At 27.4% G+C, this 18,206-nt stretch overlaps 1 protein-coding gene across 2 annotated transcripts in view; it reads right to left on the reverse strand.

Annotated features, from left to right (window-relative positions):
- Positions 1-16,184, reverse strand: part of Nt5c (5' nucleotidase C) — a 111,453-nt gene extending 95,269 nt beyond the window's left edge. For both annotated transcript variants that reach the window (XM_075363140.1, XM_075363048.1), the window contains exon 1: positions 15,978-16,184. In XM_075363140.1, the coding sequence (XP_075219255.1) occupies positions 15,978-16,149 (172 nt within the window). In that variant the 5' untranslated portion in view covers positions 16,150-16,184. The remainder of the gene's footprint in view (positions 1-15,977) is intronic.
- Between the last annotated feature and the right edge of the window lie 2,022 nt (positions 16,185-18,206).

Raw genomic sequence — 18,206 nt, forward strand, 5'->3', positions numbered from 1 at the left:
GATTAATAAATGAACCATAAATGATGCAATAAACTAATAATGTTAAAACACTTAAGATTAATCCTCAAGTGATAATTAATAAAAAAGCACCATAAACAAGTACAAAGCATATTATACAAATAATTTTCTTTAATCCCACTTAAACTAATGCTATCACTTCATGCCCCAATCAACTCTATTATCGATTAATTAAGATCACACTTCAGATGTAAAAAAAATATTACTTTAAAACTTTATTGATGCTTTTTTATAAGTTAAATTTACTTTATAAGTTTACTTTTTAAATTCCAAATGAATGCTAAATAATAATGAGCCATTTAAAATACTGAAAGGCATTTTTTAGCAAAAGCAAACCAAAAAAGAGGGTAAAACAACGAAACAGTAAGGGCAATTGCATTAACATTCCAGTTTTATTTCAATAGGATAATGTTGGGAGGGAGTAAAAAAGAGCAGATTGGTTTTTTCACATTTATCTCAAAAACTTTAACAAAAAAAGTTGCCAGATCCTTCTTTAAAACTCATGAAATTCTCTTGGATTTTATTCACCCTTTAGGATAAAAAATATCTGAAATTATAATTATCAAGTTTTGGATTTTTTTACCCTTCTCCAAGTGAGACAGTTAAGCTGGTCTTTCAGATATATTAAATAATGCATTTCATACATTCCTGTAAGCTTACAGTGTAGGTATTCTAACTGCCTAAATTACAACAGCCACATGTAAAAAAATTAGCATTCCTAAACAATGTTTTAGTAATTTTAAATACTTTTTTAAACATTAAAAATTTTAACTTATTAAAAAAATTTCCTTCCTTTAAAACTTATTTCTTTCTTATACAATATAAAATAAAAAAATAAAAAGTGCAACAACATAATTTTAATTAAAAATCTAATGACAGATATTTGTTTAATTACTTGCTACACGAGTCACTCAGAAAAAAAATCTTTCAGAAATATTGATTTTTTCATTTATCGCCCATAACGCACAATTTTCAAGTATAATAAAGAAAAAAATCCAAACTGTACAAAAACAATCTCTCTGAAAATTTAATTGAATTGTTTTTCTTAGATCCTTAGTTATATAAAATCAATTGCAAAAAACATATGAAACATGTTTTGCAAGGGGAACACAAAAAAAATTAAAAACCTAATGTCGTAACTATTGTTATTTTTTATCATAAAGAGTAAAACATACAAACAAGCCAAATATCAGGGAATTTCATAAACATTAAAGGTCAAATAACACTTTTCAGTAAAATCAGATCATTTTCTAACATTTGCCAAAATAAACATTTTATCCTCTTTACCCTCTGCAACACTATAGATGCATATGAATAAGACTAAAGAATCTTAATGAGTAAATCTACACATTCTTACAAAAAAGGCAATGGCTCCATAATTAATTTCTTATTAATTGTCCATTTTTACTGTACTAATTAGCTTATTACTTGTGATTAATTATAGAAGTTAGTAATTTTATAATAAAACACTTCTGGATTAGTCCACTATAACAAGAATATGGAAATCCTGATCAAGCAATACCTTGCACATTATGTGGAATAACACAAAAGTTTACGTGATATAAGAAGTTAGCAGTCCACATTATAGAACTAATATTACAGAACACTTTATTTTTACATACCCCCCCCCCCTACAGCGACCAGTACTCAAACTTCAAGATGTTACAATTTTTATTGGGCAGACATTAATGAACTTTGTAAGGATAGATCCACAGTCTGCATCTATAAAATATTCTATCTAATACATAAATAAAAATCACTTCCTTAATTTTATTCCTCTGAAAAAATCGGCCAGATGAAATAGCAAAAGCAATTTCAGTTATATGATAAAACTAAAATTAAGAATTTGTAATTTTAACAAATTAAAAAAAAGATAATTGTGACACATTAAAATTGTATTTTAATGCCTTTTAAACATTTCTTTTTCTAAACATTATATTAAATAAGTCTAACATTTATTTTTAAATGGTGCTACTTTAGTATGCGATCTACCATTGTTATGAGGTCTAAAATAGCATCATCCCGCCTAATTTCTTTTAAATAATAAACTATTATAAATGACATATAAATTGTATGTAGTTTGTATAATTAATATTAATTAGACAAGTTTAGCAAGCGAAGTGAGCATTAGGTTAATTTTGGTTAGGTAACATCGTTTCTGTGTACTCAATGTACTATATTTAGAACCAATGAAAAAGATTTCTATTTTGTTTTAATTATCATTGGATTCCATGGAAGCATTATACACATTTACTAGTAGTATCTTCTTTGAGAATCCAAAAGGTGCTGATGCTCATCCTCACATTTTTGTGGAATTTAACTGTGATGTTTTTTACTTGTTACTCAGCTTTGCTAAATATTATCAAATTAATTAGATCTGTAATAATTCAGTGTGCGTAATAGCTAAAAACCACATTTTTCTAACACAGGATCTAGTAATTTACAGTTATGTTCAGGTGGAAAAATAATTTACACAATAAATATATTTAATATTAACTAAATCTTTTTTTTTTAATATAATTATATTTTAAGTCTTTACATGTGCTTACATTACTGTAAAAATTTAATTTGAAAAAATAAACTTAGAATAAGTGAAAAATTTACTTTTGAAGAATTTGAATGAAAATATTTGTTTAAAAGTGTTTTAATTAAATTAAACAGAAATATTTGCTCTTCAATTTGATATCACAAGATTAAAGGTGCATCAAATAGTTTTCCACACACATCTTTTCAAATATAATTAGATTTGTCCATTATTCAATGGTAGAAAGCTGTCCTCAGCTAAAGACTAATACAAAAAGAAGCCTACATAAAAAAGATAGATAAAAATCAGCTTTCTTAAATTACTTCTACGTAAGCCAATTCAGTGATTTATTAATTATCCACTTAACTTTACTTTATGAATTTTAAAGCAATATAATTGTAAAAAAAAAAACTTTTGACAAAAAATTAATTAAATTGAAAATAAATAAACAGATTTTTGTTTATTCCACTTGAGAACAAAATCCCATTAAGAAAATCTAATACAGGTTGAAGGGAAAAAAGTGGTTATATTCTCAATGCACCTTTTTAAAGTGCAAAAGGACTATATTTTATAATCACATCAACCCCTTCGCTTAGATATGCTATTGTAAGGACAAACAGTCCATGTAATGAAATAAAACTATTCAGAGAAATTCCAAGATGGCAGCCGGATAAGATAATAAATAAAACCACAGCTGGCCAAAATAAAGACATAATGACATTAAGAAATATATCTCCAGTAAGGAAAGAATGGTAAAACACTTAATAGATGAAAAAATTTAGGTTGATTTGCTGAGGATTACAAAGACAAAGAAGAAATTATACTGAGGCTATGCACTGCTGTATTCATTCAGTGGTGGGGTGATGGGGGTAGGGCAAATGAATCGCTTAATTTTTTCTGGTAAGTAACAAAGCAGTAAACTGGAAAGAATTTTAGGATTTAGAGCTGGAAGACATTATCACTTATAAAAATTTAGGCCCCAATAGAGAACACTGAAGAAAGTGAGAGGGAGAGATGTTATGACTAATTACAAAAATGGGGCTAAGGAAGCAGAAGAGTATGTCAGTCACATTGTGATGTGGGGGATTAAATGCTTGTGTAAGATGCAAATCTGTAGTGAGACAAGATAGTATAAGGAAATATCTACACTACAAGAAAACTATGAAGATTTTAAAGAATGATACATTTTTATATATACAATAATCTCTTACAAAGGAAACTGTTATTTTGTTCATGTAAGACATCCATAAAATTACATTTGAAGCTCCAGGGAGAAGTGACAAATACAGTAACTAATGTAATTTAAACTCCATGATAGTTCATCATGTACATACCAGGTTTCACAAGTGCTGAGCTGTCTACAAAGCACAGGTTGTTGATAATGAATATGAAATTCAGTGAATCTCAAGTGATGCCAGAAAAAAACTATGTTAAAATAAAGGTTAACATGTTTCCAAAGAGGAAAAATGAGCAGAGTGAATCAAAAGATAAGTAAACGAGTATCTGATATTGATAGTAATAAGAGAAATGAACAACAGGCAACCCTGAAAGAGCCTGATTGTTCAGCAGAGATAGCCGACAGAAGAATTAAGCTTGAAAATCTGAAACAAAAAGAACAAATTGATGGATTGAAGAGGTTAAGCTATGTTTGAAGCTCAAAAAGAAAGCATGGAAGAAGCGTATAAGATACAGATTGAAAAATTATAACAAATAAATAACCAAAAAAAATTGTATTTCTTTGATGAGCATGTAGTATAAGAAAAAAAAATGCAATTCTTATGAGAACCTTAGATATAAAATAGAAGAAGTATAGAGGCAAGTCAAAGAAGTTTTGGCACACGATCAAGAACCAAGGGTAAATCTGGAAAATGAGTAAAAATTTGTTCAGATAAGAATGGGCAATAATGAATGAGAAAGACACAGACTTCGCCCAAAAGGGATTACCATGTTGGAATCTTTAAAGTAGAGGAGTATCAATTAAGAGCTAGGTTCACTGACAATCAGTTACCGTGAGGTGAACATGGAAGATGTAAACGAGCTAATCAGGAATATGAAAGTGAGGATGACACCTGGAGATGATGAGATTTATCTGAAATTTATTAAAAATTTTGAGGGGAATTTGTTTATAGTAGGATGTGAAAATCTTTCAGAAAAATTTCAGTTATGAAAAAATATCAAAGGATTGGGAGAGAATTTATCATGTTCTCACTAAAAAAAGCTGCTCCATCACTGAGAGAAAAGAGTAGTATGTTTGTCATTAATAGTTATGAAATTCTATAATACAATCATAGAGAGAAATTTGAGAAGTGTAATTGAAGATCACACAAACGATGAACAATTATATTCAAGACACAAGCAAATAGTGGATCGTATATAAATACTGAGGCAAGCAACAAAATAATATAAATACAGATGAAGAGAATTATACATCACCTTCTGGGATATGGCTATGTTGCATTTGCTATGTCTGATGACAAATAAATAAAGGAAAGGGTAAGAGCAACAGAGAAGAGAAAATAGGATCAACTAAGAAAATTATTAGAAAGACTAAGAGTAAATCATAATCTGAAGGAAAAATCAGGATAGGTGAGAAAACATCTCAAACTCAATACAAATAGAAGAATAAACAGGATTAGTAATATCATATAATGGATGATATTATGCAGTGCAACCTAAGAACAAAAAGAAGCAAAACTGAGAATTGGAAAATGAGGACCACATATGCAGGGCTGAATTATGCTGATGATTTGGCTCAGGTGGCATTTGAGGAGAGTTGCAGAATCCAGCGATGGAATGGGGTAATGCCTTCTGGAGTAGGTTCAAAAAATAATGTATTTTAAGAACACAAACTGATCAGACTGAAATGCTAAACATAAAGTGGGATGGTTTGAATATTTGAATTGGATAATTATTTATGATGGGAAAAATGATATTCCCATATCTGTTATTTAACAGATGAAAAATGAAGTTAACAGTAGCGTTTAGAAAGCAAAGCCATCATTATCATTAGAGTATTGAAGTTAAAAGGAAAAAAAAAAGTCAAATAGATTAAGACGAGGGCTTTAATTCTGTTTTTGTGTAGACATTACTATCAAGGACTCAAGTATCCTTTTACTGAATAAATACAAGGGCCATTTCATGGGAACCAAGATGAAATATCTTATAGAAGAAAAACTTGGAAAGACTTTAAAAAATGCCTTAATGTGGACTCAGCTAAAACAAAGATCTCTGTTGAAGGAAACAAAAAGCAGAATGAGGACATTAGGTCAATGTGGTCATGTCATGCAAATAAAAGTGTTCTACTGAAAATGGGTGTGGAAGCTAAATTAATACGCATGCAATTGAGGGAAGTACTGAGGACAAAATGGAAGTTTACATAGAGAGGATGGATAGAGAAACCAGAAAGACTCTAGTGTTTAGTGGCATAAGGTAAAAGGAAATGGCTTATAATCAGTCCATTTCTAATTATAATAAGCAAAAACTTTCATGTAGATTTTCAGTACATTATCATAGTTAGTCCAGTGGTAGCCTTGATTAAAAAATATTGCCTTTTTAAAAAAAAACCTTATATCTATAATTTCAATTTTTTTTTACTAGATGAAAATGAAGGGATTGTTGTAAACAACAATTGTTGTTTACAACAATACAAATACATCTTATTTTTTTATCGACTTACAAAGTAAGGTATTTTATTTAAAAGTGTTAATAGTGATATCTGATCTTGCTACTAACAGGTTTCTTGTTTTACCAAATGTACAAGAAACGAACCTATAACAGAAGTTGACAGATGGAAAGCTGCACAACAGTAAAAGCAGTCACTGTGTAAATATCTAAATAATTAAGAAAATAAAAGAATTTTTGCATGTTATATTTAGCCTTCTCACTTATAAAGATTCTGAAGAGTCCTAGTGAATAGGTGATCTGAGAAAAGGATAAACTTTTTATTGAAAATATTTCAAAAACTTCCAATTTTTTCCCCCCAAAAAAAAAAATTACAAGACCCATCTGCAAAGATGATGAAATTCACTGCAATCTTGTTTCTCTTTACAACGAAAAATTATAGTATAGAGATTTTTTAAGTTTTATTCATTTTTACAGCTTCCTTCATAGAGTTGCTTAATGCTAGTGTTTCATGACTAACTTATCCCCAACTAATTTCTTTAACTACAGTCTAAGAAAAGAACTAACCAAAAAATATGACAAAAGTTTTAGAGAAACTGTTTCATTTCAATTTGTTTTTTTCTATTTTTACTGCATCTCCAAAATTGACCAGAGTTAGCAAACTACACAAAACACACCAGTCTTTCTTTAAAATAGTTTATTTTTTATTTTGATAATAACTTTGTCATGTTGAGTTTATTAATTTAATAAGCAACTTTTTGGGGAGAAAATAAGTTGTAATATATTTTTTAAATATATTAAAATGTTAAATAACATTCATACACATTTATAATTAAGTATTGCTAAAATATAACATGGAGTGGAGAATAATAGTACCCCAATTTGTATCCTTAAAAATCTACAAATCACTTTATTCACTAGTACTTTCCAGACTCTACAGGTGAGTATAAATAAGCATTTCAAATAACATCAATGGCTGTTAATTATTTTTCATCAAACCTTTTTTTAACTATGTTTACTATACTATTAGGTAAAAGAAAATGTAATATATAATTGTTGGTATGATGTTTTTCATTGTAAACTTTAATCAAAATAATATTTTGACAAACAGTAAGTGAAAAAATTGTGCAAAATCATTTTTCCCTAGGAATCATCAAACAAGTTTAAATCTCAGTGACAATAGAATCCTGCACATTTCTTTGAAATAGGATTAACCATTTTTTAATGAACATCAAACTGCTATTAAATAATATCTTAAAATGAAATGATAAAACTATAATCAATGCATTCTAACATGGGTTGAGTTCACTCGCGCGTGCACACGCACACACATAAAAATAACCATACATAGATATTTTTTCAAAAATTAAATTATGACAATTTGAAATTCTGGAATTTCTGGCACGTTTACAAGAAATTGCATCCATTAACAAACAAATAATCCAATGATTATTAGAATAGTATTAATAAATATGGATCATTAGAGAGTAGTAATAATTAACTATAAACTCTACTCTGTTATATAAACTCCTTCAGACCATTATACAACTGCACAGACATGTCTGGCAGATGAAAGAACAAGTACAGCAATATAGTAAATTGCACATCTATTTACAATGATTCTTCTATTAAGGCAATAAAGCAAACTCATTTAGATTATTAAAGTATTGAAGTTATAATTCAACAGACATAAAAAATTAACCACTATCTAAGCAGTATAATAATAAGTAGATTCTTAAATTCATTGAACAGCATAATAACTTAAGTTGGTCTAATACAAGATAACACTTCAAAAATACAGTAGCAATTACTATATTATTAACTGTAAGTAAAACTAAAACAAGAATAAAATTTATTATATCTGATATAAATATATGTAAAAAAACTTTGAGTGATATTTCAATATTATCTCCTTCAGGCTACATGTTTTCATCTATAGTACATTCTAGCTAAGATAACTTTATATATATATATATATATATACACATATTAAAACATAATTTAAGTTATATTTATGAGGGTTATTTAATAATTTCCTAGTATTGAAAGTAATTGATGATTACATGAAACTGTAAGACTGTATTCATTTAACTGAATATGTAGTTAAACTTTCCTGCAGTTGCAAAATTCCAAATACTGTTTTACTTAACTCTTTCAAAATCAACAACAAAAAAGTAAACACATTTGATATTTTTTTATGTAAAAAGAAGCATTGATAAGATAAAATGTTTGCTTTTGAAAGATTAACAACTCAACATATCAAAGAGCTCAATAATGTTTTTGGCTCAAAACAAGAACCACAAACTAGACATCCAATGAGATCAGTCAATGAAATCACATCAGAAATCATTAAAAAAAAATCCAAGATGTAAAGGAAGATATTTCAAGATTTTGACTTTCTGTACCTAAGTGAATGTGTACATAACATCTTACATTAACATATTTACATGAGAGAAAGTTAAGAGCAAAATGGGTGTCTTTGCTCATAAACAATAAAAACATAGTAACAAGGGCACTTCTAAGCATTGTTTAAATATAATCTATACAGATCTGTGCAAATTCCTAACTGTCTATGTAACATGGACTCATCAATACAAATCAGAAATGAAAGAGTAGTCAAAACAATGAGTAAAAGAGCTAGTGGAAGTGCTCTAAAGAAGACAAAAATCATTGCAACAACCAGAAAGTTATGTATTTCTTCAATGATACCAAAAATCTTTAACACAGGAATAAGGGTGCATGCTAAAAGAAGACTAAGATTTTTTTTAATTCTCTAACATTACCGAAAATTAGCAAATTTTTATCATGAGTTAAAATCAAATCATATGCCGAAATGACTTTGTCATTTCAATGTCAACTAAAGTTGCACAAAATTTAAAAATATGATAAAAACTATACTTTCAACCCACAACAAATAAAACAAATTTTACAAATAACCTATACCCAAAGATTTTCAAACTAAAACCATTGAACTGAAATAACCAGGTATTATTTTTCATTTTCTTTTCACAAATAACTTTATATAACATCAATTTCTTTAATTGTATTTTTTTTAAGAATTGAAAATAATTTGTTTGCAATTGTACTAAACGTTTTTTAATCCATCAATCTTTACTTTAAATGAATTTAAAAAGAAAAAGAAGAGATTTATAATTCAGCCAATGTTTTGTTTAATGTTCATGCCTAACTACCAAAGGGCCTGATTTTGATGAAGTGCCTCTGACGGCCTCTTTGTGTAAATTTTTCCACATAACTGAAGTAGAAAGTTTTATAAACAAAATATTGATTTCAGTGGTGTAATGGTACTAACACTTTCACTTAAAAAATCACATTTTTCTGTACATTGGTATGTGGAAAATGGTAAGGCCTTACCATTTTTCATACAACACACAACTTTTATTCCATTTTTCAATTCATGAACTTTTAGTTAATGTGGTAAATTTATCATCTACAAAAAATTACACTGTCTTAGACAATATGACAATATTTTTTTCATATTTTTGCTCTCATCATATCATAGGATTGAATTTTTACAACATAAAATAATTCCTGGTGTTATCCTTATAATCAAATTAACGAAAACTCAAGAAACTGATAAAACTTTCCTAATTTCTTAACCATTATCTTTTGTTAATTTAATTAACTGAACTCAAAATCAAAAAGTCTTCATGATTAATAAATTACGTATATTTATTCTTCTGTTATAAGAAGAAAGTAAGATAAAAACAAGGTCTTGCAAACATAGTTCACAAACACAGTTACAAGCATATTTCTATGGTACAATGACCCAATATTAAAAAAAATTTAGTCGCTTTATAATTTTAAAATAAAATATTTGAAGTCTGTTTTAGAGTTGTCTGATGAAAGAAATATAAAAATAAGTCAAGAATAAATGAAACATAATTAAGACAAATACAAATAAAAATAAACTAAAAGCTTTATAAATACAAAATAACTAAACAATCCTTCTTTATAGCTTGTTTTTTTAATTAATCACCATGAAAAGAAAAACTGTGCTCAAGACGCAGTATGGCTTCATATCCAGACAATTTGCATCTCTACTACTATTATTATTTGTCACATATAAATTCAGTTTATTTTATATATTATAAACAAAATTGACTGTTAGCCTTTTGAAATTAATAATTTTTTCAAAATATAATTTAAAATACAGTTTTCACAAAAATATAGCACAACAATTGCAGTTCAAAATTAATTTTATACAAATACACTCAAAAAGAGTAATCTAATATTTAATTTAATACTTAAAATATTATATTTCTACAATTTTGATCCAGTAAGCTACAACACTAACATTTTTGGAAGCAAAACAACTTTGGCTACTTCTACATTTCATTGGGTCAGTTCTTTTGGGCAACTGCCAAGAATCAAATTCAGGATCAACTGTTTACTTGCCAGCAAGGTGACTTTAGAATTCAAGTTCAAAGTTTCATTAACACACAACATAAAATTCTACAAGTCATACATTATGACTAAACTCGGTTTTAAGTTTTTGCCATTATCTTTGATAATTGGATAAACCTTCTGTATTTAACCTTTAACTCTCAACACATTTCTGTATTTAACCTGTATTCAAACTCTCAACACATTTTGTAAATTACCTTTTTTTTTTTTTTTTAACAGAAGAAGAAATCTACAGTCAATATATAAAATGGTGATCCTTAGACTAAGAACCCTCTAACAGCTTCTCAATAACACATTTTTTTTATTAGGTCCAGTAAACACAACCTATATTTTCATTCTGCAAAATGTAGTAGCCAAAGTTGTTTTGCTTCCAAAAATGTTAGTGTTGTAGCTTACTGGATCAAAATTGTAGAAATATAATATTTTTTTTAATAAATTGCCTATCAATTATTCCATTTTTTACTTCCTTGTATTCATACAAGGAAGTATTGTGATTGCAAAAAATTTCGGTTTTCAGATTTCAATGGAAATATCCATTTTGACCATCCCTGAATCCATTTTGACTAGTTTTGGCATGACATCTGTATGCATGTATGTATGTATCTCGCATAATTAAAAAACAATTAGCTGTAGTATGTTGAAATTTTTGATATAGGACCGTTGTAACATCTAGTTGCGCACCTCCCCTTTTGATTGTAATCGACAACCAAAAATGTTCAAAAAAGCCATAAATCTAAAACAATTTGGATTTTGGACTCTTTCTTAACTGCAGTAATAACCCTTATTGGAAGCTTTTTAACAATATATCATAAGTGTTACTTATCTTCATTGGTTCCAATTATAGTCACATGAAATTTTAATTAATGAAATATTTGCATCTTAGGAGTGGGGAAGGCACATTGGTTCAAATCAGACTTCATCTCCTTTTTTTTAATTAATTTACTTTTTTTTAATTTTACTTTACTTTAATTTTGTTTAATTATTTTTTTAACTTTTCTTTTTAATTTAAATATATTGATTTATTAATTATTAATACATGATTATAAAAAAAAATTTACAATAAATAATTATCCAACAATAACAATAAAAAAAATATGAAAATAATAAGTTATTAGTGAAATAAAATTTTATGTACTTTTAAAAATGTGTGTATGTAATTTAATAGGATTATTACAAATTTGCGTATGTAATAGATTTGGTGAAACTTTAATGATTGTTCTTTTGATTATTTAATATTAATTGAAAATTATAATTTAGAATCATATTTTTTGGATTTTCTAGTTTAATTTCTGTTTAATTTTATTTAATTATTCTGAAATTTCTGTTTAATTTTAACTACATTAAAGTTAACTACAGAGCGACTGAAAAAAAAAACCCTCACAAGACCAACATATACACTGAGGCATACATGGCTGATCTGTAATACATTGCAAAAAATTCTTATCTTTTAGTTCATTACTCCTCTGATATTGTCAGACAATATTCTCCCTAAGTCAGAGTTGATTATCATTTTGTTTATTTGTTTTTTTCATTGCCAATCATTTAATGGCTCTTTGGTTTAATATAATTTTTCTGATCTTAATTTATGTACATGTTCTGTAGTTTTCAATTTTCTCTCTTTATATTTATCATCCTCTCTTAATCTCTTTATTCTTTCCTTGGTCTTAACCTTTTCTTCCTATTTATATTTATCATCTTCACTCAATCATTTTATTCTTTCTTTGGTTTTAACATTTTCTTCCTCTTCATATTCATCTTCTTGTTGTTTTTTTGGGATATATTTCTTCATGTTATCTTTTTTTTTTGTGTATGATTGTTTCTCTTTCATTTTTGATTATTCACCAAATAATCCAATAATAAAAACTGAATATTTTACACTGTAGGGTCGAAATTAAAATTTGTAACCAGTATACAGGAGTTAACTAGATAGAATAGTTTAATTATTGTTAACTTTTATTTATACAACACACCAGTAATCTAAACGAGTAATAAAGGGACTTTTACTCTATCCTAATATTTCATGTAAGATTGTTGAATTAATAATTGTCTAAGTATTTGATGTTAATAAAAACTAATATTCAGCAATTGTGTAACTGTCCACTTTATTAAAGAATTGGAGTATTATATCTCATTTTCAAATGAAATAAGTTTAAATGGAGTGCAGCAAAAAATGTATATATGTAATTTAATAGGCATAAATTTTACTTAGTTTAGAATAATCAATCTTAAGGGGGCATATAGCATCAATCTAAGACTATAAGAATAATAATTTAATCAGTAACGTCTAATAAAACAGATGATGTAATCATAACATACATAAATGTAATTAAACCAGTCTAGAAAATTTTTAGATCACAGCAACTTTTCCACCGGCAGTATATACATATTTACACCTAACAGCAAATTAATAAAAAAGGAAAAATAATGAATAACACTTTATTATACCTTAACAGTATAGTACTCTTAAAATTGCATTCAGGTAATGGCTGATTAGTAACGCATTTTGCTCAGTAAAAATAATAAAATTAATAATCTCTTTAATAATATTTAAAGAATAATAATTCAATGAAGCTGTATAGACATACAACTTTTATAATATTTGTACAAGAGAAACCAATATTATTAAACTGATAATATTCATCACTACACCCAATCCCTCGTATCAAAGGATTGAATACAACTAGCATGAATATTCATCTCAATGAAATGAAAGTTATGCAAAATCATAAAATTACTCACTCACACTAAAACACTCTTCATTTTCCCACACCTAGGGTGGGATCATGATTTGATTGGTTGTAGCATTTGCACCTAAACATACATCATACATCACTCCATCCATAATAACCACAGAGAAAGACTTAAATTCATATTATTTTTCTAATATTTTTGGCCAAGTAATTCAACATTTTTTTTATTTAGTTAAGTGCAAATAAACCACTAAAATTTTATGGTTGTCAAAGCCTGTAAGACTTTTAGATCTGGTTAGCATAAATATGTAAACTGGACCTAGTCCTCCATGTAGAAATGTTATTTAAGGCAATTGAAGTTAAGTACAATAAAAAAAAAACACAGGTCAGAGTCAAACATAGTGCTCTTAATGTGATTAGAGAAAACTTCAGCAAAAGGATAACTTTCCCACAATGCAAGCATCAAAAATTTTTGAAAGATTCAACAAAATGTTAGTACACAAAAATTAAAACATCTAACGTTAGAAACTTTTCAACCTTGAAAATATCAATATTATACATTAGAGGTAGATGTATTCTAGCATAAAATTTGAAAAACCATCTTAGATGGCAAGGAAAAAGCTGGTATAACCATATTTTTTTAAATTTATTAATATAATGCCACAACAGATTTCACAGCTTTTGTATTCAAATTTATAATTAAGAAACAATAATAATAATAACAGAAAATTACTCCTGTACATGCATATGTACATAAGCATATACAAATACATAGAATGCACAATCTGAACACAGATGTTATATTTAATAAAAACTACTTAGAAAAAAAACATACTTGTACAATTTGTGAATAACTAGTAATTAATATGTCTTACTTTATTCTTATCACTTCACACACATGATTTAAATCAATTCAATAAGTATACATTCTCTAATTTCTTCATCGTAAAACCATACTTAAATTATTGCTGTAATGAGGTCAATTTTTGTAGTATAATTCATTTTTGAGAGTTGGTTTTTGACGATTGCCCAAATTTTTGATTGTATTTAAGTCTGAGGATCTGCTTGGTCATGGGAGTACCTTAATGTTTTGTTCTTTGAAAAGTTTTTTCACTTTTTAGGCAGTATTGTATGGCACCAAATCTTGTTGAAACACTCCTGTTATCTTGTGGGAATTTTTTTTTGAAGTTGTGTCACAAGCCTTTCTTTCAAGAGTCTTGATATATCCATAACCTTTCAACACCAACTGCTGGAAGTAATGAACAAGGACTTTCAAATGTGTTAACAACTATTAAATTTTTTTTTCTGGGAATGTTTAATTGATTCTTAAATAATAACCGGTGATGTATTTTCATCTGATACTTTTCTAATGTATGGAACCCTTTGCTCCTAAACATAAAAAATCTGATTTGTCAGAAGGCATAACATTTCTCCAGTCTTCTTTGGTCCAGTTAGCATGTGCTTTGACCCACAAGAGCCTTCTTTTTTTTTTTTACAGATTGCTGTTATTAAAAGCTGCTTTTTAGCAGCTCGACAAGCTTTCTGCCCCACTACAAAAAGTGTGTCTACGAGTTGTCACATGTAAATTTGTTCCACTGGCAGCTAATTCTCAATTTAAGTCCATAGCAGATAATTTTTGTACAAAGTTTGTTTTTTTTCACTAATAACCAATCCTGTGCAGTAGTTTTTCTTTTATGACCACGTTTTCCTTTCCTTTTGAGGTGAAAAGGAACCAGTTTCTTTTAACTGTTTAAAATAGCATTCACTGTCCCTTGTCCAGCACCACATTCACAAGTTACTTCTGTTGTGTCATACTGGTATGCTCAGAAAGGGAAACAATTTTCAATTGCTTTCTTACAGTTATGTGCATTATTATATATTCAAGAGACAGAAGAAAAAATATGATTTTGTAATAAAAAATGGAATAAACTTTCCTAAAACACTACTTACAACATGGAAATTCCTAAATAACTAAAGAACAATAATCCCATATTACACAGACAACTTAAAGAATGCATGAGGTCAAGCGGTGTAGCCATAACAAAGAAATAAACAAAAAATTACCAGTGTTTGAATTAATGTGTATGCTACTGTATGTATATAAGCCAATATTCATGTGTAATATACACAATTTTCAATAATTTTGATTTATGTCAAATTTTGTATTCCATAAGTTAATTTCAAAATAGCATCAAAATATGTTCAACAAAATTGTCTGCAATTGTTCAACAAATGGTTGTCAGTTTCCAGTTAAACATGTACTTTAGAAGACTGCCTTAAAGAAAGAATAATAATATAAATTAACTTCGAATTACAAATTTTTAAATCCCTGTAATTATCAAACGCAGATTATAAATTAAAATCTGCCAACCTTATAATTTAGTAATATAGGTAATATTATAGATTGCCAGCGACACATAATAAAAAAATTAAATACTTATATCCACATCCGTACTTTTTTACACACAGCATACAAAAAAAAAAATATATAAACGAGAAATACTGAAGTGTTATCATAAATAGTTAGACAAATGTAAATTAAATGAGAAACTCAAAAGATTAATCAAAACAGTTCAAGAACATAAAATACAAGAGAATTGGTAAAAATAACAGTCGCATTGATGTAAGCTCAATAATATACTGTAAACAAAAATTTATTATGTAATAAAATCTAACACAATAACGAAATTAAGACTTACATTCGCATTTTTTCTTTGTCCTTACGTATGCTTCGTGAGGGCTCTCTTTTACTGTAGGCGCAGTTTTTAATAAACGTTCTAAACATTTTAATTTACTGTTATATTGTGTATTTAGTAAAAAATTACAGAAATTGGTTTTACCACATAACCTTGACAAGAACTTCGTATTCATTTTCTAACACACTAAATAACAGTGTTGCCACTTGAGTCACGTGACAAAAAAAACTGAATGACATAAACTTGAACTCTTTGCAAATACAAAACTTTTTACACAATAAAAGTCACTAACAAAATCACTAACTACGTTCTAAATATTTTTTTTTAATTTCTTATTTTAATATTTCAAAAGTATCCGTACATTTTAAATGAATTTTTACGACATACTAAAAAATAAATTAAATTATAGTATTATTTCTACATCAATTTACAGAATGAGAATAAATTAAATAGCATAACATTGCTACGCTATTGATAATATATAAATTCTATATTTATTGTCTCATCCTCTTTTTATTACATCTTTTTTTAATTTTTCTATTGGTATACCTGTTTAAATTAAATATAATTATGAAGCCGCATTAACGAAGTTTGGCGTACTATTGATAATTTTTGTAAATAACGAAGTTTAAGTGAGTTATTTGGTTTCATAACTGCATACTTCACTTTTTGTCAATTCAATCGTTTACTGTATAATACAACTAGCATATGTCTAGACTTTTAAAGCTGTCGAGTCATTATTGTCATAGTAAATCAGCCAATCGCGTGTATCTCTATTCTGAATTAAATATAAACAAGATGTGACATTATAATGTCCAGATAACAAATATAAATCTGAAAGTAAAGGCTTCGTACTCTTACATGTACTTACAAATAATTTTAATATTGTCTTTGTAATACCTTAGAATTAGGAATGTTCGACCTCTCGCTGCATTTCGATGAACGGCTTAAACGGAGAAAAATTTAAAAAAAAACTAGAACTCGTGCTTGAAAAACGAGTCCACAAATTAAAAGCAAAAGCCTATTTCAAATATTAGCAAAAAAACGTAATGGCCTTATTATTCAACCTTATTAACTTTTGATTGCCAAAAAAAATTCAAGTTTTGCCCTGTGTTCCTGACAAGTTGCTTATTTTTCACGGCAACTATACAAATAAAAAATAATTATTGGTAATTATTTAGCCTCTTAATCTTTTGTTACCTTTAGTTTAATAACAACTATTACTTTCTAAATAAAATTTCCTTTCCTCAATTATAATTATAAGAATTGGTTTACTAACTTCTAAATAAAGTTAAAATTTCTTCTTTTGAAACTCAAATCCATAAAGAATTGAAGATTAGAATAATTAAAACAGAGTACCTTCAGATTTATAAATGATGTTAAAACTATCACTTCATTCACTATTACAACTCCTTGGAGATAATACAATCACAGGAAAATTACTTAACAGGATTACAGAATTCTAAATTAGCAGTTGAAAAAAAATCATTTATTGTATGTATTGTAACTAATTTCAAACAGGTATAAAATAGTTTTATGAGCTTCTGAAGGAGCTTTACCTTTGCCAATCATGTCAATAATATTCCTAATGCTGAAGAAAATACTATTTCTCTGCCCAAAGTTTAACATTTTTTGTAAATAATCTAAAAACAGAAACATTGCCATTTCATAGAAATTAAATAAGTAAGTAAATGATTTCATATGTAGAATTGTTGCATTTAATTTATCCAAGTTTCCTATTCTCCTGTTCCTAGGTCACACCTACTCAAAAACTGTTTCAATCAGGAATTTTATTTTAAAAAATTAAAAATTTTGTTTGTTCATTTTAATAAATTGGGTAAAAAGAGGTATAGATAAAATGAAAATTATTCAAAGATGAATTAATATTGGTAAATAAAAATGTGATATAAAATTTTACCCTACTGCAACCAATGTACATTAATTCTTGTAAGAAAATGATGAGCCAGTACATGACTTATGAGCAGCATAACGTTATTAATGAATTTCCTGATGTGGTGGTTACATTGTTTTTAATTATTCACAGCAGTAGTGGATTATTTTAAAAGAATTTTTTTAAATGTAGATTAACCTGACTTTTTATAGAATTGAATAGTTACGAACATAACTGTATCATAGAAATTGTAATAGAATTACAAATTTATTTTTCAGTAATTATAAAACACTCGTTTTAACAAGATTATAAAATCTGAAATCATAATTTACACATAAACC

The sequence above is a fragment of the Lycorma delicatula genome, chromosome 1 (genome assembly GCF_047948215.1).
Source record: "Lycorma delicatula isolate Av1 chromosome 1, ASM4794821v1, whole genome shotgun sequence".
NCBI lineage: Eukaryota > Metazoa > Arthropoda > Insecta > Hemiptera > Fulgoridae > Lycorma > Lycorma delicatula.